The 27,307-nt window shown below is 41.7% G+C and overlaps 1 protein-coding gene across 1 annotated transcript; it reads left to right on the top strand.

Moving 5' to 3' along the window:
• LOC102811708 (cytochrome c oxidase subunit 7A-related protein, mitochondrial-like) lies at nucleotides 1-23,763 on the top strand. The gene is made up of 3 exons (XM_006839398.1): nucleotides 1-72; nucleotides 21,973-22,101; nucleotides 23,623-23,763. The coding sequence occupies exons 1-3, from the start codon at nucleotides 1-3 to the stop codon at nucleotides 23,761-23,763; spliced, it is 342 nt and encodes a 113-aa protein (XP_006839461.1).
• Nucleotides 23,764-27,307: the final 3,544 nt, after the last annotated feature.

The raw sequence follows: 27,307 nt of genomic DNA, 5'->3' as shown, positions 1-27,307 counted from the left end.
ATGTACTACAAATTCAGTGGCTTTACGCAGAAGTTGGCTGGAGCCTGGGCTTCTGAGGCTTATAGTCCGCAGGTATGGGTCGCGCAGCGCCAACTCGCAGAGGGGAACTGGCAGCTCCAGCCTTCAGCTCCAGGCAATCGCGGAGTTGGAGCCGGGGAAGCTTCTGTTCGCGGTCCGGTTCATTTCTCCTGTTAGCCCCAGGGCCTCGCCATGCCGGTTTGTTGTAGTCATCGAGGCTTCTCTTTCTAGAGCTGTTCCCACGAAGGAGCTGGTGCTGCAAGGAAGTTGGGATTGACACTCAGCAAGGGTCAAGGTGACCCTTAGGGTCGTTGCTTGTCTAAGCGGAAGAGGCTTGTCAAGGATCATAATGTGATCCGATGAGTGCTGGACTTCTGCCCTCTCTTTATGTGGAGGTTCACTTTTCTGCCTCCCTGGTGCCCTGTAGCTACCCCGGAGCCAGAGTCCCCCAAAGCGGCCTCACCTAACTAAGCACGAAATTGAGAATAGGGTTGACAGCATGGGGAAAAGTTGTAGTCCAATCCAGGTTTAGAATCTTAACGTGTTCCTTCTAATGTTCCGGGGAACCAGGACTGGGCATTGACAGGCAACGAGCACTGTTTCCCAACTGTGAAATGGTTGAAAGATCCCTTATTTGGGAGGTCAGAAAAGGTCACTCAGATTGGACCATTTGTAATCCAGCCATTGGTAGTGTAGTGTAGAGATTAGGCATTTATAGAGTCCGAGACAGATTTGGGCTCAAATCCAGCTGTGCTGCTTTGCTTTAATTATGTGATCTGGCCTGAGTTACGTAATTTATTGTAATTTCAGTTTCATGGAGGGAAATTTCAGTGCTGTTTTTACAAGGTGTACGTCAAGTGACTAGCAGTCTCTGGCAGGTGTTGGTACTGGATTTGTTGTTAAGTGCTGTGGAGTCGGTTCCGATCCAGAGCGACCCTGTATAGGGTTTCCGAGGAATAGCTGGTGGGTTTGAACTGCAGACCTTGTGGTTTGCAGTCCAGTGCTGATCCTACAGTGCCAATCTGGATAGGTGGTAATCTCTAGATACTGAGTCTGAGATCATGTCTTGGTTCCTGTCAATCTGTAGAGTACCCTGGGAAGGGCAGAAAGTATATGCATGTTGGAAAGCGACTGGGATTGTCAGGGACCCTGGTAGGATTTAAAGAATGCTCCAGTATTGTTGCCTTTCTCTTCTTTTCCTGCAGGGCACTACAGCTTGCTGGAGAGAGGTTGTTTAAGAACAATTCAATCTAAGATTAGATGTGGTTAAGTGCCAGTTTTTACACATAGTAAATTAAGGAGCTCTGGTAGCGTAGAAGGTACCAGTTGGGTTGCTAATCTTACAGACAGCAGTTCGAAACTACCAAGTGTTCCACGGGAGAAAGATGAGTCTTTCTGCTCCCATAAAGATTTACAGCTTCAGAAACCCTGTACAGGGTCGTTATGAGTCGGAACCGACTCCATGGCACAAAACAACAATAACAACAACCCTGTATAAGTTTCCCGAGGAGTGAATGGTGGGTTAGAACCGACCTTTCAGTCCAGTGCTTATCCTACTGTACCGCACCAGGACTCCATTAACTAAGATAAGAAGGGCAATTTGGGGGGAGAGAGTGGGGAGAAAGAATCCAGGTTTATAAAGGTTGTGTTTTTGATGATTTACTATGTCTGGTAGCAGCTAGATTTGTAAATACGGAGGTCAACAGAGAGATTTGCATTCCTTCAGCCTATAGATGATAACTAGAATTTGTGCAGAGTGTATAGGTGGAAAAAATGTGCCCCCAGCCGTTCCTGCCACAGTACTCACTGCTCTGCTGGGTTTGATTGTTCATTGCAATGGCCACACAGAACTCAGATTCCATATTATGGGGTTTATTGCGAAAGTTGTTGCTAAGTGCTGTTGAGTCTAGTTGGTTCCAAATCATAGCAATCCTGTATATGATTTCCAAGGCTGTAAATCTTTGTGGGAGCAGAAAGCCTTACTTATCTTTCTCCTGTGGAGTGTTTGGTGAGCTTGGACCATTGACCTTTTGGTTCAGAGTTCACTGCTTATCCTACAGAGCCATCCCATTCCATAAGAAAGCTAACAAGTTACAATTCAGGGTCAGAAATGTTAAGGGCACATTTCTTCTAGTCAGGGCAGCCTCTCCTCAGCCATGACCACAGGCCACCTCTCTGCCTGGGCAACAAAGCTCTTTTCAGACTGCTGACAGCGTTCAAAGGTACTCATTCTGTGCTAAGCCAAAGGCTCTTGGCTTAGCTCCATGGGTCAGCAAACTTAACTCTCTAAGTGTCTGAAGACACCCCACTCTGCAAGCAAGCCCCCTGCCCAGTCACTCAGCTTTCCTTGCTCCGTGGGCTGGGAGACCCACTGCACCATCTGTGCTCTGAATCTTGGCTCTGATGCTGCTGCTTGTCTGTTACTCCTCCCTGAGTTGAAGAGGTTTAATGCACAGGAATTGTGGGGTCCAAAGGACGTGTTCTGTTCCTAGCTCCTCTTTGGAGGTCGTGAGATTGTCCCAGTCCCACTTTCGAGATGGCTCATTTTAAGTTCCAGGTTTTACAATCAAAATGGACTCTTAACCATTCACAGTGGAGTCATATATTCCTGTCATCATCTGCTCTTGTGTTCTTTCACCCAGACCCATCAGGGCAAAAATGTTGTTTGGTGGGAGCTCACAAAAACTGTGGCTAAAAGAGACACTTTTATTTTTTTATATATTTTTTTTATTTTATATTATTTATATAATAATTACTGCACTGCAATAGGGTAGAAGATAGTGTTGCCAAACCACACAAGGGTTTGACGCCTGTCACTGTGGTCAATCACAGAGATGGGGAGAGAGGTCCAGTCCAAGCTTTATTAGCAGAAAGCCAGAAGTCTGTAGGACAGAAAGAATCATTTCTCAAGACCATCCTGTTTTTCACAAAGATCCAGGTACATTATATTGGGTAAATTACGTTTGGATGTATACTTCATCTATTTTAATATCAAGATAGCATTCTTTGGAAAAAGAAACAACAAGGCAATAAACTTCCCCAAACATTCTACCTTTTAGGGAAAAAGAAACAATAAATGAACAAACTTCCTCAAACATTTTACCATTGAGGTCTTGACTGCTTAATTCCTAAGATAACTATCTGGGTGGGTGTGATTGTGATGTGCCATGGAGTCAGTTCTAACTCAGTGACCCTGCACAGGGTTTCCAAGGCTGTAAATCTTTATGGGAGCAGAAAGCCTCATTTTCTCCCACGGAATGGCTGGTAGTATAGAACTGCTGACCTTGAGGTTGGCAGCCGAATTCGTAACCACTGCGCTACCAGTGCTCCTAGGACAAGGAGAATAGGACTGTAGCGTAGTGGTTATGAATTGGGCTGCTAATTTCAAGGTCGGCAGTCCGAAACTACCAGCCCTTTCATAGGAGCAATGAGGCTTTCTGCTTCTGTAAAGATTTACAGCCACAGAAACCCTGTATAGAGTTGCTATGAATCGGAGCTGACTCCATGGCACATCAGGACCACAAAACTCACCCAGATAGTTTCTTTTTCCCTAAAAGGTAGAATGTTTGGGGAAGTTTATTGCCTTATTGTTTCTTTTTCCAAAAAGATTGAAGTTGTCAAGAACTTCGTTCTTCTTGGATCAACTATCAACACTCACGGAAGCAGCAGTCAAGAAATCAAACAGCATTTTGCATTAGGCACATCTGCTGTACAAGACCTTTTTAAAGTGTCAAAGAGCAAAGATGTCAGCTTGAGGACAAAGGTGCACCTGACCCAAGCCATGGTATTTTCAATAACCTCATATGCATGTAAAAGCTGGACAGTGAATAAGGAAGACTGTAGAAGAATTGATGCTTTTGAGTTATGGTGTTGGAAGAGAATATTGAAAGTGCCATGGGCTGCCCATAGAACCCATAGATCCGTTTTGGAAGAAGTGCAGCCAGAGTGCTCCTTGGAGGCCAAGATGGCCAAACTTTGTCTCTCATACTTTGGACATATTGTCAGGAGGGACCAGTCACTGAAGAAGGATATCATGTTTGGTACGGTGGAGGGTCAGAGAAAGAGAGGAAGACCCCCAGAGAGATGGATTGGCCCAGTGGCAGCATCGATGGACTCAGGCGTGGCAACAGTAGTGAAGTTGGCCCAGGATCGGACAGTGTTTCGTTCTGCTGTGCATAAGGATGCTATGGGTCGGTACAACAACAACCATGGCACGCAACCGCCACCACCACCATTCTCCTTTCCTATTCTCCTTCTAGGTCCATAAGGTCATCTTAGCTAACTTATAAACTTCCTTTATATTTTGCAGCTGCTTAATTCCTGAGATAACTATCTGGGTGGTTTTAAGCATGTCCCAAGGAGCTCTGGTAGCGTTGTTATTGTTAAATGCCATCCAGTCAATTCCCACCCTAGTGACCCTGTATAGGGTTTCCGAGGAGCAGTTGGTGAGCTTGAACCACTGACCTTGCAGTTCAAACGACTGCAGTCTGACGTATTAACCCACAGTGCCACACCAGGACTCCTCTGGTAGCATGTTGTTGTTAAGTGCCATCGAATCGGTTGTGACCCATAGCGACCCTGCATAGGGTTTCTAAGGAGCAACTGGTGAGCTTGAACTGCTGACCTTGCAGTTCAATGGCTTTGCTGTCTGGTGCATTAACCCACAGCGCCATACCAGGACTCCTCTGGTAGCACAATGGTTACGAATTGGGCTGCTAATTTCAAGGACGGCAGTTCAAAACTACCAGCCGTTTTGTAGGAGAAAGATGAGACTTTCTGCTCCTGTAAAGATTTACAGCCTCAGAAACCCTGTGCAGGGTCACTATGAGTTGGAATCGACTCCATGGTATTTAACAACAACAACATTCTCCTTGTCCTGCTCTCCTAGGACCATACGGTCATCCCAGTCAATCAATAAACTTCCTCATTTGCAGGGTCCTCACTTGAGACTCAATGACTAAACCCGGCTCAGTTTTGTTTAGGTCAGTAGATCCATACGATCAGTAGGACCCAGATTAGACTACAGAAACATGAAGGGAGGGTTGTTGTTATTAAGTGCCTTTGAGTCCATTGACTCATAGTGATCCTGGGTATTAGAGGAGCAGCTGGTGGGTTTAAACTGCTGATCTTGAGGCTTGCAGTCCAGTCTGATCCTACAGCACCATGTAGAGGAGGGAAACTTTACAAGAACAGTCCACTTTTAGAAGGGAAACCCACTGTGGTGTCACCAAAACCAAATTGGTGACAAGTTCTAAAGAAGTCATTGTCAGTACAGATAGAATGATTTCCTTTACAGGTCATAGGAAAATAGCTATTTCTATCATATTTGCTTCTACTATGAAGTATTTTTCAATGCACAGATCTTACATGTTATAGTTTCATGAGTTTTGACAAATGTATATGTATATGTCACCCATATGTATATGAACCTGTCGAGTGTTGTATCACTTCAGCAAGGTCGCCCATACCCTTTCCCAGTCAATCCCTGCCTACCTTCCTATTCTGACTTCTATTACCATAAATTAGTTACACTTTTATTTGAAGTTCATATAAGTGGATCCATAGTATGTACTCTTCTAGTAAGGCGTTTTCTTCTCAATACAATGTTTTTGAGGTTCATCCATGTTACATGTACTAGTAGTTGTTGTTGTTAAGTACCATCAAGTTGGTTCTGACACATAGCAAACCTGTATAGAGTTTCTGAGGAGCAGCTGGTGAGTTTGAACCAAGGACTGCACTTTAAACTAACCTTGCAGTATATTGCATTAGCCCACAATGCCACACCAGGACTCTGTAGTTATTTCCATGTAATTTCTAGGTAGGATTTAATTGTATGTATATACCACCAAAACCAGACCCACTGCTTGGAAGTTACAGGAACAACTCAGGAGACAAGATACAGTTCTTTAGTAAAGGCAGCTTTCAGTAAAGACAACACTGAGCTCCTTGGCCATGCCCACAGGCAGCCTCTGCTACCAACCCCCTCTCAGCCTGGCCTCTGCCACCACTCAGTTAAGAGTTATAGCTCCTTAGCTTCTCTTACATGTACCCAGAGATACCTAGCAAGCCTCTTGGCTACAGGTGCTCAGCTCACTCACTCCTTGGGAAGCCCACTGCAGCCATCTTATCCCAATTGTCAGCTTCCCATGTAATGCTGCTGTTGTGCCTTCTTGTACCATCTTCAGTGCTAGTTCTGTCTGCCCTGGGTCTAGGAGGTTCCTAGCACAGGGAATCCACGCTCAAAGGATGTATTCTGCTCTAGTCTCTTGTTGGTAGTAAAGTCCCCCTCAATGCCTGTGGCATTATCTGTTTTATGTCCACTCTTCTCACTAAGACCAAAACTGACCAGTTCCATGGTAGGCCACAGGCACCTTATTTGCATAATAAACTGTCCAATCTCTTTGCAAGATTGGGGCCTAGCAAATAATCTTGGCAGAGATACAAACGTAAGGTCAGAATGAACCCGTTGCACTGCAGGGACCAAAGTGGAACAAAATGGACAGTTGTGAACCATAGGGTTTTCATTAGCTGATTTCTGGAAGTATGATCACTAGGCTTTACTGTTGTTTCCTATTTTGTTTTAATCTGGAAGTGCTGCTGAAACTTGTTAAGCATCATGGTGGCTATCTGCTGTGGAGTCGGTTCTGACTCATAATAGCAACATGCAAGCCTTCTCTGACAGATGGGTGGTGGCTTCACATGAAGTACATTCCTGGAAACTGAACCTGGAAGGTGAGAAAGCAGCAATTGAACCACCACTATTCTTTGAAGAGGTCCAGCTAAGGAGATTCACTTTGGATCCCCTCCTGTAAACATAGCTTCCTGGTCAAGTCCATTCTTGAGCTTCTTAAGGCTAATGATTTGCTGCTTTGGTACACTAGAAACATTGATCGCCCTTAAATTGCTAAGAGGTGTAATGGTGAGTAGGTGAACTACCTCACCACAAAATTAGCTCCTTTTACCGTGGGGTCTAAGACTGATAAGTTATTGATAGGGTTTTGTTAGGTGCTGTACAGTCAACTCTGACTCCTATTCACAGCAGAACAAAACACTGTCTTTTGCCTGTGTCGTCCTCACAATTGTTACACTTGAGCCCGTTGCTGCTTCACTGTGCCAGTCCATCTCATTCGGGGTCTTCCTCTCCTTCAGTGTCCCTTCACTGTTGTCCTGTTCCAGGGACTGTTCCCTCCTGATAATAAGTCTGAAGTAAGAGACACAAAAGTCTCACCATCCTGCCTTCTAAGGAGCATTCTGGCTGCGCTTCTTCCAACACAGGTTTGTTTATTCTTATGGCAGTCCATGGCACTTTTAATATTCTCCAGTACCATAACTCAAATGCATCAATTTTTTTACAGTTTTCTTTATTCATTGTCTAACTTCCACATGCATCTGATACTACTGAAAATACCATGGCTTGGGTCAGGCACATCTTAGTCCTAAAATTGACAGCTTTGCTCTTGAAAACACTTTAAAGAGGTCTTGTGCAGTAGATTTGCCTAATGCAATATGTTGTTTGATTTCTTGGCTGCTGCTTCCATGAGTGTTGATAGTGGATCCAAGCAAAATGAAGTCTTTGACAGTCTTTTCTCCATTTAACATGATGTGGACTCATTGGACTCTTGGTGTGGCACTGTAGGATAAGTTCTGGACTGCAAGGTCAGTTTAAACCTCAAGGTCGGTAGTTCAAACACACCAACTGCTCCTCAGAAACTTTATATGGGGTTGCTATGAGTCAGAAAGATGAGACTTTCTGCTCCCGAAAAGATTTACAGCCTCAGAAACCCTGTACAGGGTCCTTATGAGTTGGAACCGACTCCACGGCACATAACCACCACCACCACCACCATCTTTTCACACAGATAATAGTCAATTTAATTTCTGTGTATTCTGTCTGGTGAGGTACATGTATGTCGTCATCTTTTAAGTTGTTTATGAAAGGTATTTACAATAAATACATCATTGGTGTTGGAAAATTCTGTCCAGCACCATTTCTATCACCAAGGTCATATTTTCTAACTACTGATCCTTGCTTTTCATTTCTAGCCTTTGCATTCCAGTCACCATAGTTATTATCAGTACATCTTGATTGCCTGTTTGATCAATTTCAGACTGAAGAAGTTAGTCTAATTCTCCAGTTATATCAACACTGCTGTTAGTGGTTGGTGCATAAATAATAATAGTGATATTAACTGGTCTTCCTTATAGGTGTAAGGATATTATTGTATCACAGACAGCATTATACTTCAAGATAGATCTAGAAATGTTGTTTTGAAGTGGAGGTGGTGGTTATGGGCCATGGAATCTGTTCCAACTCATAGCGACCCCTTATAGAGTTTCCAAGGTTATAAATCTTTATATGGGAGCAGAAAGCCTCATCTTTCTCGTGTAGAATCGCTGGTAGTTTTGAACTTCTGACAGTGAGATTAACAGCCCAGCTCGTAACCACTATGCTACCAAAGCTCCTTTTGATCAAATGTGTGATGACATTCCTCTTGAATTTGTCATCCCCAGCATAGTAAACCATGTGATTGTCAGATTCAAAATGGCCAAGAAACCAGCCCATTTAGGAGCTCTGGTAGTGTAGTGATTATGAATCGGGCTGCCAACCTCAAGGTCAGCGGTTTGAAATTACCAGCAGTTCTGTGGGAGAAAGTTGAAGCGTTTTGCCCCCATAAAGATTTACAGCCTCGTAAACCCTGTGCAGGGTCACTATGAGTTGGAACCGACTCTGCGGTACTTAACAACAACAATGCCTAGGATATCGATTGTTAAACATTATAAATAATTTTGGCAACTTCCAATTTTCTTAGATGCCTTCTTCATACAGTCTATGCTCTGATGGATATTTATAGCTGTTTCTCCTCATTTTGAGTTGTACCCCATCAGCAAATGAGGCTCTTGAAAGCTTTCCTCCATTGGTGTCATCATAGTCTTCTCTCCTCTGAGGAGGCAGCACTTCCCTAGTTGTGTTTTGATTGCCTTCCAACCTAAGGGGGCTCATCTCTTAACACTGTATCTGACAGTATTTAGGTGCTCTTCATCATGTTTCAAAATTCTGTATTCTGGTGCTGTCTGACATTGCCTCACTGCTATTCATTAGTGTTTCAGTGGGTAAGTATTCAGAAGTAGCGCGCCCCTCCATCTTTCTAGTCTGTCTTAGTCTAGTAAGCTCAGCTGAAACCTTTGCACCAGGGGTGACCTTGTTGATATTTAAAATAGCATAGTTTCCAGCATCACAGCAGTATGCAAGCCAACACAGTACGACAACCTGACAGACTAGTGGTGGATCCTGATGATAGTATTGTGCATTTAAAATGTGTAGGTTTGAACCCCATCTTTTTTTATGGCATCTCTGAGCTTTGTTGTAATTATCTGTACTCAAAGGCACTTAACAACAATAACAACAAAAGATGGGCTGAAAACACCTCATTTGTAGGGTTGTTGTGAGGAGTAAATTTAGTGTTATTTATGGACATTGTATGGGAACCTAAAGGAAATGCTTATTATAAATGAAAAAAGTAGGATGTAGGATTTTGCACAGAGACTGTAAAGATGTATATGGAGAAAGATTGGAGGAAAATGTACGATTTATAATTGATGGGATTATAGATAACATTTAAAATACCAAGCCCATGCTTTATAGTATTTTAAATGGGAACCTTTGAAGCTGTTAAGATGGCTGATACGACTCTAAGACATGATAGTATTCACAAACTTTTCAGTTTGAATCATTTGTTGGGTGAATAAACACAAAGCAATTAGGTCTAATCCCTTCTAAAAATGCTCTCATATTCGTCCTGTCAAAACATGAATTTAATTTCAAACCGTTTTTTGGAATGCTTGGTAAAAAGGGTTATTTAATTTTTGCTTTCAAGGGGAAGTGATCCTTAGACAATACAGTGAGCTCACAAAATGATGGAGAGTGTCTCAAATTCTGCAATTCAATAGAGATCCCTTTGAGCTTAGTTACCTCAGTTGTTAAAAGACAACAAACCAGTGAACATCAAGTCAGTTCTGACTCCTGTTGACCCTATGTGTTAAAGAATAGAAGTAAGCTCCGTAGGGTTTTTGGTGGCTGTCATCTGTATAGAAGGAACTCTGGTGGTGAAAGGTTGGCAGTTTGAATCTACCAGCCATTTTGTAGGAAACCATATAGGCAGTTCTATTCTGTGACATAAGGTTGATGTGAGTTGGAATCAACTTCACAACACACAGTAACAACAAGCTTTACAAAAGCAGATCTCCAGGCCTTTTTCCTGAATTGCTGCTGGGTGGGTTCAACCTTATTAGTTAGGACCTCTCTTTCTCATCTCTGTCTCTGAGTCTCTGACTGTGTTAAATACGGACTGTATGCTAACAACTGTCCTATATTTTTCTTGAAATGGATTGTTGTTTTTAAGCAATTGATTGTTGTTAGGTGCTATCCAGTCAGTACCCACTCATAACAACCCTACGCACTGCTTGGTCCTGTGCCAACCTCAAAGCGTTGCTAATATGAGCCCATCACTGCCACCACTATGTCAGTCCATCTCTTTCTCTTTTCCTCTGACTCTCCATTTTACCACATATGATATACTTCTCCAGCGACTGATCCCTCCTGTCATTATGTCCAAAGTATGAGAGATGAAGTCTGGCCATTCTGGCTGTACTTATTGTAACACAGATTGGTTTGTTCTTTTGGTAGTCCATAGTACTTTTTAAAAAAATTCTTTATTATGGGAGAACATCCGCTTTACACTCATCCTATCGTATTTTGTTTCATTGCAATGATTACAATCCCCTCCATGCATCATCAAATAACCAAAGGGTACATACACCACATAGGCCCACCCCTCAGCTGCCAGCACACAGCCCTTCTCCCTCCCTGAGTCCAGTGTCCCCAGCCACTCCATCTGTCCATGTCATTGTTTCTGTCTCTATTCTTGGAGTGTGGAGGGCCCCACACTCCATTCTTCTCACTTGATGGTCCCAGTGACCTCCGCTCCTGGACTGCAAAATCAAGCACTCTCCTCCTTTTGTTAAAAAACATCTATCTCTATATTTCCTACCCTCACAGTCAGTCCTGGTGGCAATTATTCACTATTGTACCACAAGAGTCTTACCCCATTTCCTTTTGCCAGCCCCATCTCAACAGATTGGAAATCATTCAGTGGTGATTCTACCTTCCCCTGCCCCGCCTGGAACGAGGCTCTGTCTTGAAAGCTTGTAAGCCAGTCACTTCTTGCCTTTATAGGCCCCCCATTTTGGGTAGCCAATGTCTAAGTTTTCCATCCCGGTTAACCCTGTGTACCGAGGGGGTGGGAGTGATCTTCGCTGTAAAGATTTGTTCTCTTTTTTGAGCTACTGCATCCATAAGTATAGGTATAGTTCATCAAATTGTAGTATATTACTCTTTTTTTTCCCCTCTTTCTTCTTCTAGTTGAGTTCTGATCATCCAACCATCAAAGCCAGATCAATGGGTACTATCTGCAAGTATGGGTGTTCTTGTGTATCTCCCCTCACTTCATATCAGCTGGACGCTTCACTCTCCTCTCTAGTCCTCTGTGGCCACATCACTGCCTCTGGGCCCAGCAGTCCCCGGGTCTTGCCATATTGCTGGCTATCCAGGTCTCCACCTGGGTTCACAGAGATCTATTGAATGTGGTCGGGCTTAGCTCACAACTTCATTGCTGTTTTTACCTCCTTTTCCCCTTATCGGTGACCAACGTGGCCACCAGCCAGACCACATGCCTGCTCATGTATTCCCCTTGAGTCTCAGTCTTGGAAGGGGGTATGCTCTGAGAAGTCTGGACCCCTTGTCTTGATGGCTCCCAGGCAAACAGTTTACTTGTTCTTGTAGTAATCATTCAGACTGGTGTTATTGTTTCAGACTTTTTCCTGCTGGTCTTTCTTTCACAGAGTATCATCTGTTCTTCTAACTGCTCCAGGCTGGTCTACCAGTCCTTTCCAGTGGAAATTTCCTACCTCAGTTGGTTCTGGATGGGGTTCTGGATTTCACCTGTGGTCTTTTGCATTGTAAAGGCTCCACAGGGAGCCTCTTTCACTGGGCAACTTCTAGCCCCCTTTAAGGTATTCCAATCAGTTACAGGCTGAAGACAGACTTACAAGCTTTCTGTAGTAATGATTCTGGCTAATCCCCCACCCATGTGTGTACCCAATGGTAGGCAAGGGAAACCAAGATTCAAAAGACAGCCAAGCATCTTAACATTATTCCCCTCTTTTACCCCTATAAACCATGCCTCAATCCCTGTATCCAAGAGCCCTGTTGTTCCAAGGTTGTGCATACATCATCATTTACCTCTGTCCCTCTTAGCCCATTCAAACCTGCCTAACTGTTCTCCCATCAGCCTGTTCTTCCTTTCCCCTCCCCATTCTTGTGTATTCCCCCCCATACACACACCCAAGCTATCCTGTGTCTATTCCCTACCCAGTACTCTATCTTTCCCTCCCTCCCTCTCCTCCTCTCATCCTATACATCCTATACATCCTGGTGATCAGCATATATATATATATAATTTCCCCTTTTAGTGTGGGTTCTTTTTCTTACTCTTTTACAATAATGGTCCTATGCAGTATTTCTCCTTTTGTGACTGACTAATTTCACTCAGCATAATGTCCTCAGGGTTCATCCATGTTATGCGGTGGCTTGCAGCTTCCTTGTTCTTCAAGGTAGCATAGTGTTCCATTGTGTGTATGTATCACAATTTGTTTACCCATTCTTCAATTGATAGGCACTTAGGCTGTTTCCATTTTTTTGCTATTGTAAATAGCACTGTTTTGAACATTGGTGAACATATATCTACTCGTGTTATGGCTCGTATTTCTTGTGGGTAAATACCAAGTAGAGGGATTGCTGGGTCATAAGTTATTTATATTTACAACCTTCTGAGGAAGCGCCATATTGCTTTCCAGAGTGGTTGGACCATTTTGCAATCCCACCAACAATGTAGGAGGGTGTCAGTCTCTTTGCATCCTCGCCAGCATTTATTATCTTCTAATTTTTTTATCTTTGCTGTTATTGCTGGTGTGAGCAGATCTCATTGTTGCTTTGTTTTGCATCTCTCTAATGGCTAGTAATCAGGATCACTTCCTTGGTGAAGTGTCTGTTCATGTCCTGTGCCCGTTTTTTAATTGGGTTATTTGTCTTTTTCTTATAGAGGTATTGTAGTTTACTATATATTTTATAAATGAGTCCCGTGTCTGATTTGTCATTGCAAAAGATTTTTTCAAAATGTTTGATAGTCTGTGTATTCCCTGTATTAGAGTCCTCATATTTGTCCCTATTTTTTTCATTGATGACTTTCATAATTTTGGGATTCACATCTAGGTCTTTAATCCATGCTGAGTTGGTTTTTGTATAAGGCTTGAGGTAAAGGTCTTGTTTCAGTCTTTTGCATATCGCTTTCCAGTTCTGCCAGTACCATCTGTTAAAGAGACTGTGTCCTCCCCATGTAACATACCTAGGTACTTTGTCAAAGATCTGTTGGCTGTATGTGGATGGGTTAATTTCTGGATTGTCGATTCTGTTCCATTGATCAATGTATCTTTCATTGTACCTGTACCAGGCTGTTTTGACCATTGTAGCCATGTAGTAGATTTTGAAATTGGGGAGGGAGAGCCTTCTAACCTTCTTCTTGTTGAGCAGTACTTTGCTTATCCTGGGTCTCCTTCTTGTCCATATATATTTCCTTAGTCGTCTCGTTGATTTCTAGTTTTATAGCATTGTGGTCTGAAAAATGCTCTGTAGTATTTTGATGTTTGTAAATTTAGGCTTGCTATGTGACCTAACACATGGTCAATTCTGGAGAATGTTCATGTGCACTGGAGAAGAAAGTATATTGTGCTGTTGTTGGGTTGAATGCTCTGTACATACATGTCTATGAGGTCAAGTTGGTTGATTGTGCTGATTAGTTCCTCTGTAACTTTGTCGAGTTTCTTTTTCGAAAGTGGAGTATTAAAATCTCTCACTATAATTGTAGATTTATCTATTTCTTTCTTCAATTATAGTAAGCTTTGCTTTATATAACTTGGTGCTTTTTCATTGGGAGTGTAGATATTTATTATGGTCATGTTGTCTTGCTCAATTGACCCTTTGATCATGAGGTAATGTCCTTCTTTATGTTTTATGCTGGTTTTTGTCTTGAAGTTTACTTATCAGAGATTAGAATTGCCACTCCTGCTTGTTTAGTGTTGCAGTTAGCTTGGTATATTTTTTTCCATCCTTTAACTTTTAGTCTGTTTTTGTCTTTGTGTGTAAGGTGTGTCTCTTGCAGGCAGCATATTGAAGGGTCTTGTTTTCTTATCCAATCTGCCACTCTGTGTCTTCACTGGTGCATTCAATCCATTGACATTCAATGTAATTATCGATATGTATCAATTAATTGCTGCCATTATATTAATTTTTGGTAGTGCTCTTCATTCATTTGTTCTGCATGCCTCTTGTGCTGAGTTTATGTTTTCTCTGCTGTTTCTTGCTGATTTCTTCTTAGTTTTCCTGTTTGCTTGGAAGTTCAATTTCATGCTAAGTTGTGAAGTATTAATTTTCTTTGGGGTTACCTTATAATCTATTAAACTTTTCTCTCCATTTAAGAGAATCTATTGTATCCTGTAATCTACTTGACATTCTCACCACCTGGATCTCTGTTCCTACATTTATCCCTTCTTTGACATTGATATTATTTTGATCTTCAGTTGACCTCCCAACTCCTTTGAATTAGTTGTAGTTTTGTTCTGTTCTGGACTCTATTTGTTGATTGAGTTTCAGGTGGTGTTGCCACACCTGTCATTCTCTGGTTGTTTGTTCTTGCTGGTTTTCAGTCCAAAGAACTCCCTTTAGGATATTTCGAAGTGCTAGATTGGTTTTGACAAAATCTCTTAGATTCTTTTTATCCTGAAATGTTTGATTGCACCATCATATTAGACTGATAGTTTTGCTGGATAGACGATTCTTAGTTGGCAGTATTTTTCTTTTAGGGTTTTGTATATGTCTCCCCATTACCTTCTTGTCTGCATGGTTTCTACTGAGAAGTCAGAACTTACCTGATTTGCAAGTAACACTTCTATTCTCCCTGGCTGCTTTTCGCTTTGTCTTTGATTTTGGAGAGCTTGATTATTATATGTCTCGGTGACTTTCTTTTGGGGTCTATCCTTCCTGGGGCATGTTCGGCTTCTTGAATGCTTAACTTCTCATCTTTCAAGATGTTAGGGAAATTTTCGTCCAGAAGCTCTTCAACTATCTCCTCTGTGGACTTATCTGATTCTTCCTGTTCCGGAATGACAGAATTCTTAAGTTGTTCGTTTTCATGTTATCCAGCATGAATCTTAGACTCTCTTCAGATTTTTTTTAATGTTTTTTTCAGCTTGCTCTTCTACCTTGGCAGTATTGAGAGATTTGTCTTCCAGCTCGCTGGTTCTGGCTTCCATCTATTCTGCTCCTCTCCCCTTTCAGTGTATTGTCCATTTCTGATATTTTATTATTAATCATTTTGACCTCTTTTTGCAGGTTTTGAATTATTTCCAATGCTGTATCAGTCTTATTTAATTGCTCTTGTAGTACTTTCCTGACTTCTTCCTTGTTTTCCTCCACCCCTTTTTGGAGCATTTTAATTTGTTTCCATATCATTCTTCTGAATTCCTTCTCAGGAATATCCAAAACCTGCTCTGCCTCTTCTGGGGAGCCTTTGTCTGTCTCCAGCTTATTTGTCTCAGTTACTCTTTTCTGGTTTTGGACATGTTTTGAGATCTTTTCTTGTTTTTTGTTTGTCATTTCCAGTGGTTTTGTGGGTTTTTTAATGCTTAAATGGATGTTTGTTGCTATGTTATTAAGCTTACTGGTTGTCTCCCAGTGGATATGATCAGGAGATAGGCTTCCCTTTTTGCATGTAATGCTTAACAGCTGTTACTGGCTCTTGTCTCAATGATGGACTATTATGAGATATGCTTGTAGCTTGGCTATATGGCCACGATTGCTGACTCTTCTTGGGTAACATAGGGAGAAAAATCTACCACCTCTAGGAAACATTTGTGATCAAAAGGACCAAGAGTGAAAACAATATAAAACCAGAGACAAAAACCACCACTTTGAAACAAAAATAAAACTGTGGCCAACTGGCCAGTTACCTTGCTACACAGGCAGTGTGTGTGCACCATAGAAGCCTCCAGCAGTGGGTGGGGTTGTCTGCTTGCTCAGGCCCCTCTAGTCAGCACAGATAGATATTGTGAAGTTAATGGGAGAAAGATTGTCTACTATTTTTGTCTCTGAAGTAAAGTTAGGTGTCTGCGTGTGCACAGCGAAATTCTCTTCGTCTTTTTTATGTTGTGGTTTTACAGGTTGTTCATATAGTTTGTCCTGTCAGGCCAGACCAAGTTTATTCTTGCTGTATCTGCCTAGTAAAGTGTCCCACACAAGTTAACTTTAGGGATGGGACCCACAGGTCGACGTCATAAACAGCTGCCAAGCTCATTCTGTTCAGTGAGAAAACTATGGGCATAGTGTTGCACTTTTTGTGTGTGTGTGTGTAGGGGGGCAGGTGCACACACACCTGCCTGAAGGCTTCTGGGCTGGGCAAAGAAGGCATGACAGGGAAGAGGAGGAAAAAATGTGTAGAATTCCCTGCACCTCCTGTTGAAATGTCACTGCGCCCCTTTTAGTGCCGGTTCCCTGTGCTGTTCAGGCTGTAGCCCAGCCCTGTGAACTCCGCCTGATTGGGGTGGCCACTGAGAGAGTCCTGTCTCAAGCGTTTCCAGACTTGCAGTATTTACCTTTATAGCATGATTCTTTGAGTTGAGAATGTGAGAAACTGACGCTTTGTATCTTACGCTAGATCCAGAGCTCTGGTGGTGTTTCTTGAGCGGAGCTTCTCTGGGTTTTCAATCCCTCCCCCTTGGAGCCTTTCCTACCTGGCTGTCTTTGTTGCCTGTCAAAACCGGAACTCCTTTCATAAACTTTTTGAAACCCCTTATTTACTATCTGGTTCCTTACCAAAAAGTGTGCAGACCCCTGATACTGTAACTACCAAACATTTTAGATTAGAAGCTTGCTTCGTTATCCACACTGTTATATAGTTTCTCTTCCAGATTTAACATTAGAGTCCTTTTGTAGTATTATGTATTACATATGAAATGCCAGTTTGTTAGTCTGGGAATTTGATAAAGAGAATTACACAGATGTTGTAGACTTGAAAGAACAAAAAGAGAACCCAAAGATGATAACTGCAGGAAGCAGCCTTCTCCTGAGGAAGATTATTGTTGTTGTTAAGTGCTGTTGATTTGGTGCCAACTCATTGTGACCCTGTGTAGAGTTTCTGGGCGGCCTGATGTGGTGCTGTAGGTTAATGTACTGGACTGCAAAGTTGTCTTGAACCATATAGTTGGCAGTTCAAGCTCAACAATCACTGCTTGGAAACCCTAGACAGGGTTACTATGGGTTAGAAAGGAGCTCTGGTAGCGTAGCGGTTACGAATCGGGCTGCGAACCTTATGGCCGATCCGCTGGAGAAAGATGAGGCTTTCTGCTCCGGTAAAGATGTACAACCTCGGAAACCCTGTACAGGGTCGCTATGGGTCGGAACCGACTCGACGGCACTTAACAACAACAACAACAACAATGGGTTAGAACCGGGCTGGACAAAGAAGGCACGACAGGGAAGAGGAGGTAAAAATGTGTAACAACCCTCCGGACGTCCTTTTCCAAATATCACTGCGCTGCTTTTAGCGCTGTTCCCAGTGTCAGTCTGGCTGTAGCCCCGGCCTCTGAACTCCAGCACGGCGGGGTGGCCGCAGGGGGAGTCCTGCCTCAAGTGATTCTTAACTCGCAGTATTTTCCTTTATATTGTGATTTTTTCACTTGCACGTGTGAGAAACTGACGCCCTGTGTCTTAGGTTAGATCCAGAGCTCTGGTAGTATTCTGTGAGCGCAGCTTCTCTGGGTTTTCAATCCTTCCCCCTTGGAGCCATTCCTACCTGGCTGTCTCTGCTGCCCGCCAAAACCAGAACTCTCCTTACTTTTAATATTCTCCTCTTAACGTCATAGCTCAGTTGCATCCGTTCTTCTACAGTTTTCCTTATTCACTGTCCAAGTTTGGCATGCATTTGAAGTTATTGAAAATACCATGGCTTGGGTCAGGTACACCTTGGTCCTCAAACTGACATCTTTGCTTTTGAGCTCTGTAAAGAGGTCTTGTGCAACAGATTTACCTAATGCAATATGTTATTTGATTTCTTGACTGCTATTTCCATTAGTGTTAATGGTTGATCTGGGCAGAATGAAATCTTTAACAACTTCAATTTTTTTCTCCATTTATCGTGATGTTATTTTCTGGTCCAGTAGTGATGATTTTTATTTACTTTACATTGAAGTGCAGCCCATATTGAAGGCTGTGGTCCTCAAACTATTATCTGTACTCTTGAACACTCTAAAGAGGTCTTATGCATCATATTTTCCTAATGCAATACGTTGTTTGATTTCTTAACTGCTGTTTTCATGAGTGTTGATGGTAGATCGGGTAAAATGAAGTCTTTCACAACTTTCATCTTTTTTCCACTTATTATGATGTTATTTATTGGTACAATGATGAGGATTTTTGTTTTCATTGAGGTGCAACCCATTCTGATGGCTGTGGTCTTTGATCTCTATCAGTAAGTATTGTAAGTCCTCTTCACTTTCAGCAAGCAAGGTTATATCATGTTGTTGATCTTTAGAACAGCGCTTGTCAGTTACACATCAATTTGGATTTCTTGGAAGAGATCAAGAACCAGATGCCAGATGACAATTTTAATTTGAGCAAGGAGTTTCCTTTTTCATCTTTAAAAATAAACAGGTTGGACTTGAGCTCTGCTTTTCAACTAAAAAAAACCCACATTTTTTTTCTGAGCATTTGGCCATGACATATCAGACAAAAGGCTTTTCTTCAATTTCAACATCTCAACAAGAAAAAGACAAATAATAAGATAACAGACACTTCACCAAAGAAGACATAAGAAATATAATCATTAGCTGTTAAAGAGATGCAAATCAAAACAACTAGGTATCACCTTGTTGTTAAGTGCCTTGAGTCAGCTCCAACTTATAAAAAACCCAATATAGGGTTTTCAAGGAGCAGCTGGTGGGTTTGAACTTCTGATCTTGTAGTCACAGTTCAGTGCTGATCCTACAGCACCACACTAGGGGTCCACCTTACTCCTTAATAGCAAAGTTAAAAACAAATACGGAGGGCGGGGGTGTGTGTGTGTGACAACAAATGCTGGCAAGTGTGTGAAGAGACTGGAACCCTTCTGCACTGCTTACTGGTGGGACTGTAAAATGAAGTAATCACTGTGGAAAATGGTAGTACTTCCTCAAAGAGTTGAAAATAGAAATATGTCCCAGAAATAAGAGGTGTGAAACAAATAGATATATGCACACCAATGTTTATCTCTGGAGTCCTGGTGTGACGTTTTGGGTTAATGCGCCAGACTGCAAAGCTGTTTGAACTGCAAGGTCGGCAGTTCAAGCTCACCAGCTGCTCCTAAGAAACCCTACACAGGGTCGTTGGAATTTACTTGACAGCACTTAACAACAACAACATGTTTATCGCTGCACTATTCGCCGTAGCAAAAATATGGAGACAGCCTAAATGCTCATAAACAGAAAAATGGTTAAACAAACTTTGATACATACATATAATGGAATAGTATGCAACATTGTAGAATAACAATGAATCTGCAAAATACCTCAGAACATGTATTAACCTGGAGGACATTATGTTGAGTGACATTAGTCAATCACAAAAGGACAAATATTCTATGAAACCACTGTTATAAAAAGTAAGAAAATGTTTTCTTGATAGAAGAAATGTTCTATGATGGTTGGGGGCAGGGAAGGAAATTTTTATGGGCTAGAGGGTTTGTTGTTATTAAGTGCCATCGAGTCAGTTGCAACCTATAGCGACCTTGTATAGGGTTTCCAAGAAGCGGTTGGTGAGTTTGAACAACTGACCTTGTGGTTCAAATGAGATTGCAGTCCAGCACATTAACCCACAGCGCTACACCAGGACTCCGGGCTAGAGGGTGGTGTTAAGTGCAATCGAGTCGGTTCTAACCCATAGCAACCCTGTATAGGGTTTCTGAGGAGCAGGCTGGTGAACTTGAACCACCAACCTTGCAGTTCAAATGGCTTTTTGTAGTCTGGCACAGTAACCCACAGAAGCACACCATGACTCCCAGGGCTAGAGGGTTGTTGTTGTTGTTGTGTGCCATTAAGTCATTTCTGACCTGTAGCAACCCTGTATAGGGTTTCCAAGGAGCAGCTGGTGTAGACACATGTTATTATGTGTGATGGGGAATCAATATAGGCAGAGGAAAGATTAGGTTATCGGGAGGCGTGGAGGAATAATGCAAGAGTTAAAAGCAATAGAGGTTAATACTGTTAACTGATGGTACATGGAGGAGATTGTAATCTTTGTAATGAAGCAATGGGTATGATTTATTGAATGTCAAACTGCTCTGTAAACCTTCACTCAATTCACAATAAAAAGTAAAAAAAAAATAATTTCCTAGTTAGAATTTGATACCAAAGGATGATTTTATTGGTGTGTAACTCTTTATTTTAATCTGCAGGTGTTTTGGGAGAACTGACTCTAGAGAGCTCCCCTTAACTTCTTTTTAAGCCTGTGTGTGTGTGTCCCTCCTTTATCCTTGTGGATGAGGGAACTGCAGGTATCCAATGGATTTAACCTCAAATTCCATTCTGTTTAAATGTATTGAATACCTGCTCTTATGCCAGATTTGTTTTAGACACATATTTGTGTTACTTCATGCAGCCCTTTCAAGGAGCCCTTAGTGGTACGGTTAATGTTGTGCTGCTAACTAAAAGCAGCCAGTGGTTCCAACCCCCAGCTGCTCTGTAGGAAAATGATGAGGCAGCCAGCTCCCTAAAGGTTCACAGCCTTGGAAGGCCTGTGAAGCAGTTGTACTCTATCCTATAGGGGGCTGTCATGAGTTGAAATGGACTCAGTAGCAGTGGGTTTGATTTTTTTTTTTTTTTTTTGCTATCCTTTCAGTAGAAAGTATTGAGTTACTGTTATCCATATTTCACAGGTGAGAAAACAGCTTTTCTTATTTTTACTGTGTATGTTTTAATTTTTTGGGTCCTGGTGTGGTGCTTCAGGATAATACGCTGGACTGCAAGGTCAGTGTGAACCACAAGGTCAGCAGCTCAAATCCACCAGACACTCTTTGGAATCCCTACACAGGATCACCATGGGTCTACACCGACTTGATGGCACTTAATAATATTTGAAAGTTCAGTTAGTTTATTTATATTTGTTTTGTTTTGGTTCTTGGTCCTGAAACAAATTTCTTACAATTACAGACTCTTACCAATTGAGATGATTTATTTTTTTTACTGTGTGCCTGGGAAAGTTTCTAGAGTTCTCTCTGGGTTTAGAGTCTGTGTTAGTACATATGCTCATCCAGAGGAGAGAAGGGACAGTCGGTCAGGTTTGGTTGAATTGCTAATTAAAGCCATACAAATTATAAATTTTTACTGGATTTTTTTTTTCTTCCACATTTTGTCTTCCTTTTATTATTCCCTCCTTTCTTAGGGCACAAAGGGTAGGGGCTCCAGTACTTTCCCTTGACTAATCTTGAAAGGGGTAGGGATATTACAGGGGGAGCGTTGATGGGCTCCTCAGAGCTATTTAGTAGACACAGTGGATATTTCTAGACCTCAGATTGGGGCTTTGTTGTTATTGGTTGCTTACCTGCTAGTCTTCATGGCAAGGAGTTCTTGACATGCTTAGAAGTGAACTGGCGTGTTTTGTTGAAAGTTGGAGGACCAACTAAAGCCTTGTAGAAACTGCCCACCGATATCATGAGGTGAATGATGACTTTTACTGTTCCAGACAGCCAACACCTTGGAAGGTTTTTTCAGGTGCCCAGTGTCCTTTCAACTTGACATACTTATTTCTTCCTGCAGGGATTAAAGCCTGTGGTTTCCACAGAAGCACCGCCTATCATATTTGCCACACCAACTAAATTGACCTCCAATTCTGCGTATGATTATGCTGGGAAAAATAAAGTTCCAGAACTGCAGAAGTTTTTCCAGGTAAGAAAAGATCAGCACCGTGGGGCGAAGATGCCTGTGAGATAAAAACTCCTTATGAAACTGAGTCATAATCTAGCTCACTATCCACTTTCCTTCTTTTTCCTAAATAAAACTTTCTTGATCTTAGTTTAAGCTGTTAACGAGTTGAATCCTCAGTAGGTAGAAACTTATGAGGATGGGTAATTTTCTCAGCGTTATTTAAGAGTATGCTTTTCAAATTGCGTGTATAACTTTTGATAACCCATTGGTGAGGGAAGCAAAAGCATGTATGATAACACTGAATAATTCAAAAGACATATACAGATTTGGCATTTTGATACATGTAGTGATTTTGGCAGTGAGTTTTTTTATAGTTGTTTTTTCCTTGCTGGATATTAAAATTCACTGAGGTGTTGCTGGAACCAGAGGAGACCCTTTTGGGTTTGCAAAATCAATGGAGAGAAGCCAAAATTAGAATGTAAAATTTTGCTAAAGTTAAATCTGCATACAGAGAGTTGAGTGGTTAGGGCCTGACGTTGCCCATTAACTGCCCCTTCTCCAAATGTAGGTGCAACTTAGGGGTTGTTGTTGTAATGTGCCGTGGAGTCGGTTCCGACTCATAGCGACCCAGTACAGAGTTTCCGAGGCTGTAAATCTTTACGGGAGCAGAAAGCCTCATCTTTCTCCCGTGGAGCAGCTGGTAGTTTTGAACTGCTGATTCTGAGGTTTGCCGCCCAATTCGAACATGCTTATTTTGATCACTTTAACCCCATTAATCTGATAAGATACAAAAGGACATTTGGGGTCTTAAGCTGCAGCAGAGAAAAGATTTTCGAGATGGTAAAATAATGGGTTAAACATCTGGTAGTGTAGTGGTTACAAGTCGGGCTGCTAAGCTCAAGCTCAGCAGTTCAAAACTACCAGAAGTTCTGTGGGAGAAAGATGAGGCTTTCTTTCTGCTCCTATAGAGATTTACAGCCTCGGAAACCCTATACAAGGTCACTATGAATCAGAACCAACTCCACAGCACATCACCACCACCACCACCATTATTAAATGGGTTTGATAGCTTAATGGAAAGAAGACAGTTGAATACAGAATGGTCTTGAACCTGTTAATGGACTTGGTGTGCTCATACTTCATCCACTTGGGATCAGAAGTCAAACTCAGTGTTGAACTGAAGATAGAACACCTTTGTTCAGCTGCTGAGTACCTTCACCTTTAAAAATTTACCACTGCTCATTCTGTAGTTTAGCAGTATGTGGGACTTGGTTTAGAAATTTGTAATTTGTTGCCTGCGTCTTTCCTGGGGCTGCATTTTGGAATGGCTTTGGATTTCTAAGCTATAACTGTATTTACCAGGTAATGTACCAGCATTTCAGCTAGTGTGTGTGTGGATTAGGGCTTTTTCCACGGTGGTGTTTTGATGGGTTAGTTATAAAGTAGAGAAACTTGTTCTTTTTTAGCCTGATATTGTAAAATATTTTCTTGGAAGTGTTGCTTGCTCTTACCAACCTATCCATGTTAATTCTTTCCTTCCAGAAATCTGATGGTGTTCCCATTCACCTGAAACGAGGTCTGCCTGACCAAATGCTTTACCGGACCACCATGGCACTGACACTGGGAGGGACCATCTACTGCCTGGTTGCCCTGTACATGGCTTCACAGCCCCGGAACAAATGAGCTAGACTGTGGAGGACTGGTTTATTTGGGGGCATAAATCCTTTGAATTTTTATTTTTCATTATTTTTCAATTTTTGTTTTTTGTTTTTTGTTTTTTAAACTTGGATGGGCTACCTAATTGTAAGATGAAATGGATAGATTATTTTGGCTTGCTCATGAAATGCATATGCCTGTCAGCTCATCCGACTGTTAAAACAATTGTTTTAGCAAATGATGCTGTTCTCCACACTTGGGTCCCTGATTTCCCTGGAGATGACAGATGAAGCTTGCATACAGGCTCCTCCGTGCCAATCTGTGATGAGGTGCTGTTTCAGAGCATGGGGTGCAGAAGCCTTTCTTGGTTTAGATGTGACCAAGAAAGGCAGACAAGCCAAGGCCTGGTGCATAAAATGAGGAGTGTGAGTTCTTAACCACCTTGGAGATTTTCCCATCTTGCAGTACAATGTTAATGAAAATTATTTGCAGCTTGCCTCTGTTCATGGGCAGTTTGTTTCAAAGGGTTATTTGCCTCATCTCAGATCTTATTGAAATTTCCTGTGTAATTGCTGTGTATTTATTCCACCATGGGAACAGAGAACACCTGTTTATTGTTGCACTTTAGACTGAGGTCTGTTTTATTAATGCAGCTGTGCCGCAAGTTCTGCTTTAACTTTTAAAAAATGTTATGGCTTTAAGTTATAATTTATTTTGGCTGTGGAATAAATACACGGATGTCAAATTTTCATTTTGAACTTCTTTTAAATAACCTTTCAGTATAATTTCAGAACACTTGTGACATCTTACACTGGCATCTTAATTTCTGTTTTTTAATCAGGCACCAGATAATATTTACAAAATGGTTCCCCAAAATCAAGTAACAGGAGGCTAATGGCATATTAATACTTACCATATGGTTCCTTATAAGAAACCTGCTTGCCCACAGTGAACTATGCCTGTAACACACATTTCATGTAGATGTTAATTTCCTGTGCTGTCACAACTGGTAGATTTCACTTATCCCTATATTAATGTTGAGAAAAGGTGGAACTCTAGTATCCATAAAATGATGATGTGTATTTTGCCACAGCAAGGAACAGTGACCTCTCATAGAGGATAAAATGGATGCTTGAAAATACCCTGTAGCACTTTTATGGAAGCCATTTTTTGTCTGTACAAGTTTGAACTTTTTTTTTTTTTTAACTTTTAATTGTGATTGAACGAAGGTTTACAGAGCAGATCATTAGTTTCACATTCAACAAATCACATACTTCGCTTCATTACAATGATTGCAATCACCTCTGTGTACCATCAGCTAACAGTATTTACCTGTGTTCACTTTAACTCTTGCATTCCTCCGTGTCTTCCGCTACCTTTATCTGTCCTCTGCTAGCCTCCGTCTTGTATATCGATCCCGTCTCCCATGCTAATATGTGTCTGTCTACCCTCTGGAGTCCTGTTGTGGCGACGTGGAACAAAGCACTGGACTGCAAGGTTAGTTTTAGCCTCAAGGTCGGTTTAAACTACAAGGTCAGTGATTCAAACTCGCCTTGAATCCTTGGAAACTATTTAGGGTTGCTGTGAGTTGGAACTGACTTGACGGTACTTAAAAACAGCATCTACCCTCTACCTTGAGAAAACTTTTCCTTACCCTGTAACCACCACCACCACTACCTCCACCCCCATCCCACCAGGGTAACCATCATGTTTATTTTCACAAGAAAACCTTTTCTTACCTTTTTACAACAGTGTGTTTTCTCATATAATAGTTGTCCTTTTGTGATTGACTAAAGTCTTCCATAGGAGTTCTGGTAGTGTAGTGGTTACAAATCGGGCTGTGAATCTCAAGGTCAGCAGTTTGAAACTACCAGCTGTTCTGCTGGAGAAAGATGAGACTTTCTGCTCTCGTAAAGATTTACTGCCTTAGAAACCCTGTACAGGGTCGCTATGAGTTGGAACCGACTTCAAGGCACATCACCACCACTACCAATGTCTTCCAGGTTCACCCATGCTAGACGTTTTGCATATTCATCATTCTTTGATGTTGTGCAGTATTCCATTGTGTTTATGTACCAAAGTTTGTTTATTCATTCCTCTGTTGATGGGCATTAAGGTTGTCCCTTTGCTGTTGTGAATAGTGAGTGCTAGGATGAACATGGGTGTGCATGTGTCTGTGTGTGTTACGGCTCTTGTTTCTTGAGAATATATGCCAAGTAGAGGGATTGCTGGGTCATGGGGTATTTCTGTTTCCAATGTTTGAGAAAGCGCCATTCTGTTTTTCACTGTGGTTGCAGGTTGCACCATTTTATAGTTCTATCAGCAATGTAGGAGGGTTCCTCTCAACAATTTGTTTTCTGGTTTTTTACACATTTCACATTGCTACTAATGCTGATAACCGACTCCATAGCACATAACCATCACCACCATCACCACTAATGCTGAAAGGAGCTCTGGTAGTGTAGTGGTTACGAATCAGGCTGCTAGCCTCAGGGTCAGCAGTTCAAAACTACCAGCTTTTCCGTGAGAGAAAGATGAGGCTTTCTGCTCCCATAAAGATTTATAGCTTCGGAAACCCTGTACAGGGTCGCTATGAGTCGGAACCGACTCCATGGCACTTAACTAATGCTGAGGTAATAATCTTGTTGTTTTGATTTGCATGTCTTTAATGACTAGGAATTCCTGGTGTGGCACTAGGATAAACACTGGACTGCTAACCACAAGGTTGGTAGTTCAGATCCACCAGCCACTCCTAGGAAACCCTATACAGGTTGCTATGAATTGGAACCAACTAACAACCACAGTGGCTAATGATCATGAACATTTCTTCATGCACGTTGGCTGCCTGAAAGTCTTCTTTGGTGTAGTGTCTTTTTAAATAATGTTCTCTACTCATTTTTTAAATGGATTATTTGTCGTCGTCTTGAGGTGCTGAAGTATTCTATAAATTTTGTCTGATACGTCATTTTTGCCAGTTTTTCCCAGTCTGTGGGTTCTCTTTTTATTCTTTAGATGAAATCCTTTGATGTATTTAAGTGCCTAAATTTTGGGAGGTCCCAGTCATCAATTTTGTTTTCTGTTTGTGTGTTTTCAGTTATGTTTGACAGTGTATTTATTGCCATATATTAGAGCCTCTAAAGTTGTGCCTGTTTTTTCATTGATGATCTTTATAGTTCTAGGCTTTACATTTCAGTCTTTAATCCATGTTGAGTTCATTTTTGTATATGGTATGAAATATGGTTCTTGTTTCATTTTCTGCAAATGAGTTTCCAATTTTACCAGCACCATTTTTTGAAGAGACTCCCTCTTCTCCATTTAATGCATTTTGATTGTTTCAGAACGGGTGAATTTACTTCCGGTTTCTCAAGTCTGTTCCATTGATGCATGTGCTGTTAGTTGTACCAGTGCCAGACTGTTTTGACTACTGTGGCTGTGTGTAGTTGGTTTTGAGATCCAAAAGGTTAGAGACCTCCTGCTTTGCTCTTTCTAAATAGTACTTTGCTTACCCATCATTTCTTTCTTTTCCATATAAAGTTAGTGGTTAGTGTTTCCATCTCTTTAATGAGTGATG

The sequence above is a fragment of the Chrysochloris asiatica genome, unplaced genomic scaffold (assembly GCF_000296735.1).
Source record: "Chrysochloris asiatica unplaced genomic scaffold, ChrAsi1.0 scaffold00024, whole genome shotgun sequence".
NCBI classification, from domain to species: domain Eukaryota; kingdom Metazoa; phylum Chordata; class Mammalia; order Afrosoricida; family Chrysochloridae; genus Chrysochloris; species Chrysochloris asiatica.
This window is presented reverse-complemented; position numbering and strand designations above follow the sequence as displayed.

What these genes read in the sequence shown, in the direction of transcription:
- LOC102811708 (XM_006839398.1), top strand. Translation starts at nt 1, where the DNA reads ATGTACTACAAATTCAGTGGCTTTACGCAGAAGTTGGCTGGAGCCTGG. An exon ending in CTGAGGCTTATAGTCCGCAG is followed by an intron (nt 73 to 21,972) that starts GTATGGGTCGCG and finishes TTCTTCCTGCAG; the next exon opens with GGATTAAAGCCTGTGGTTTC. An exon ending in AACTGCAGAAGTTTTTCCAG is followed by an intron (nt 22,102 to 23,622) that starts GTAAGAAAAGAT and finishes CTTTCCTTCCAG; the next exon opens with AAATCTGATGGTGTTCCCAT.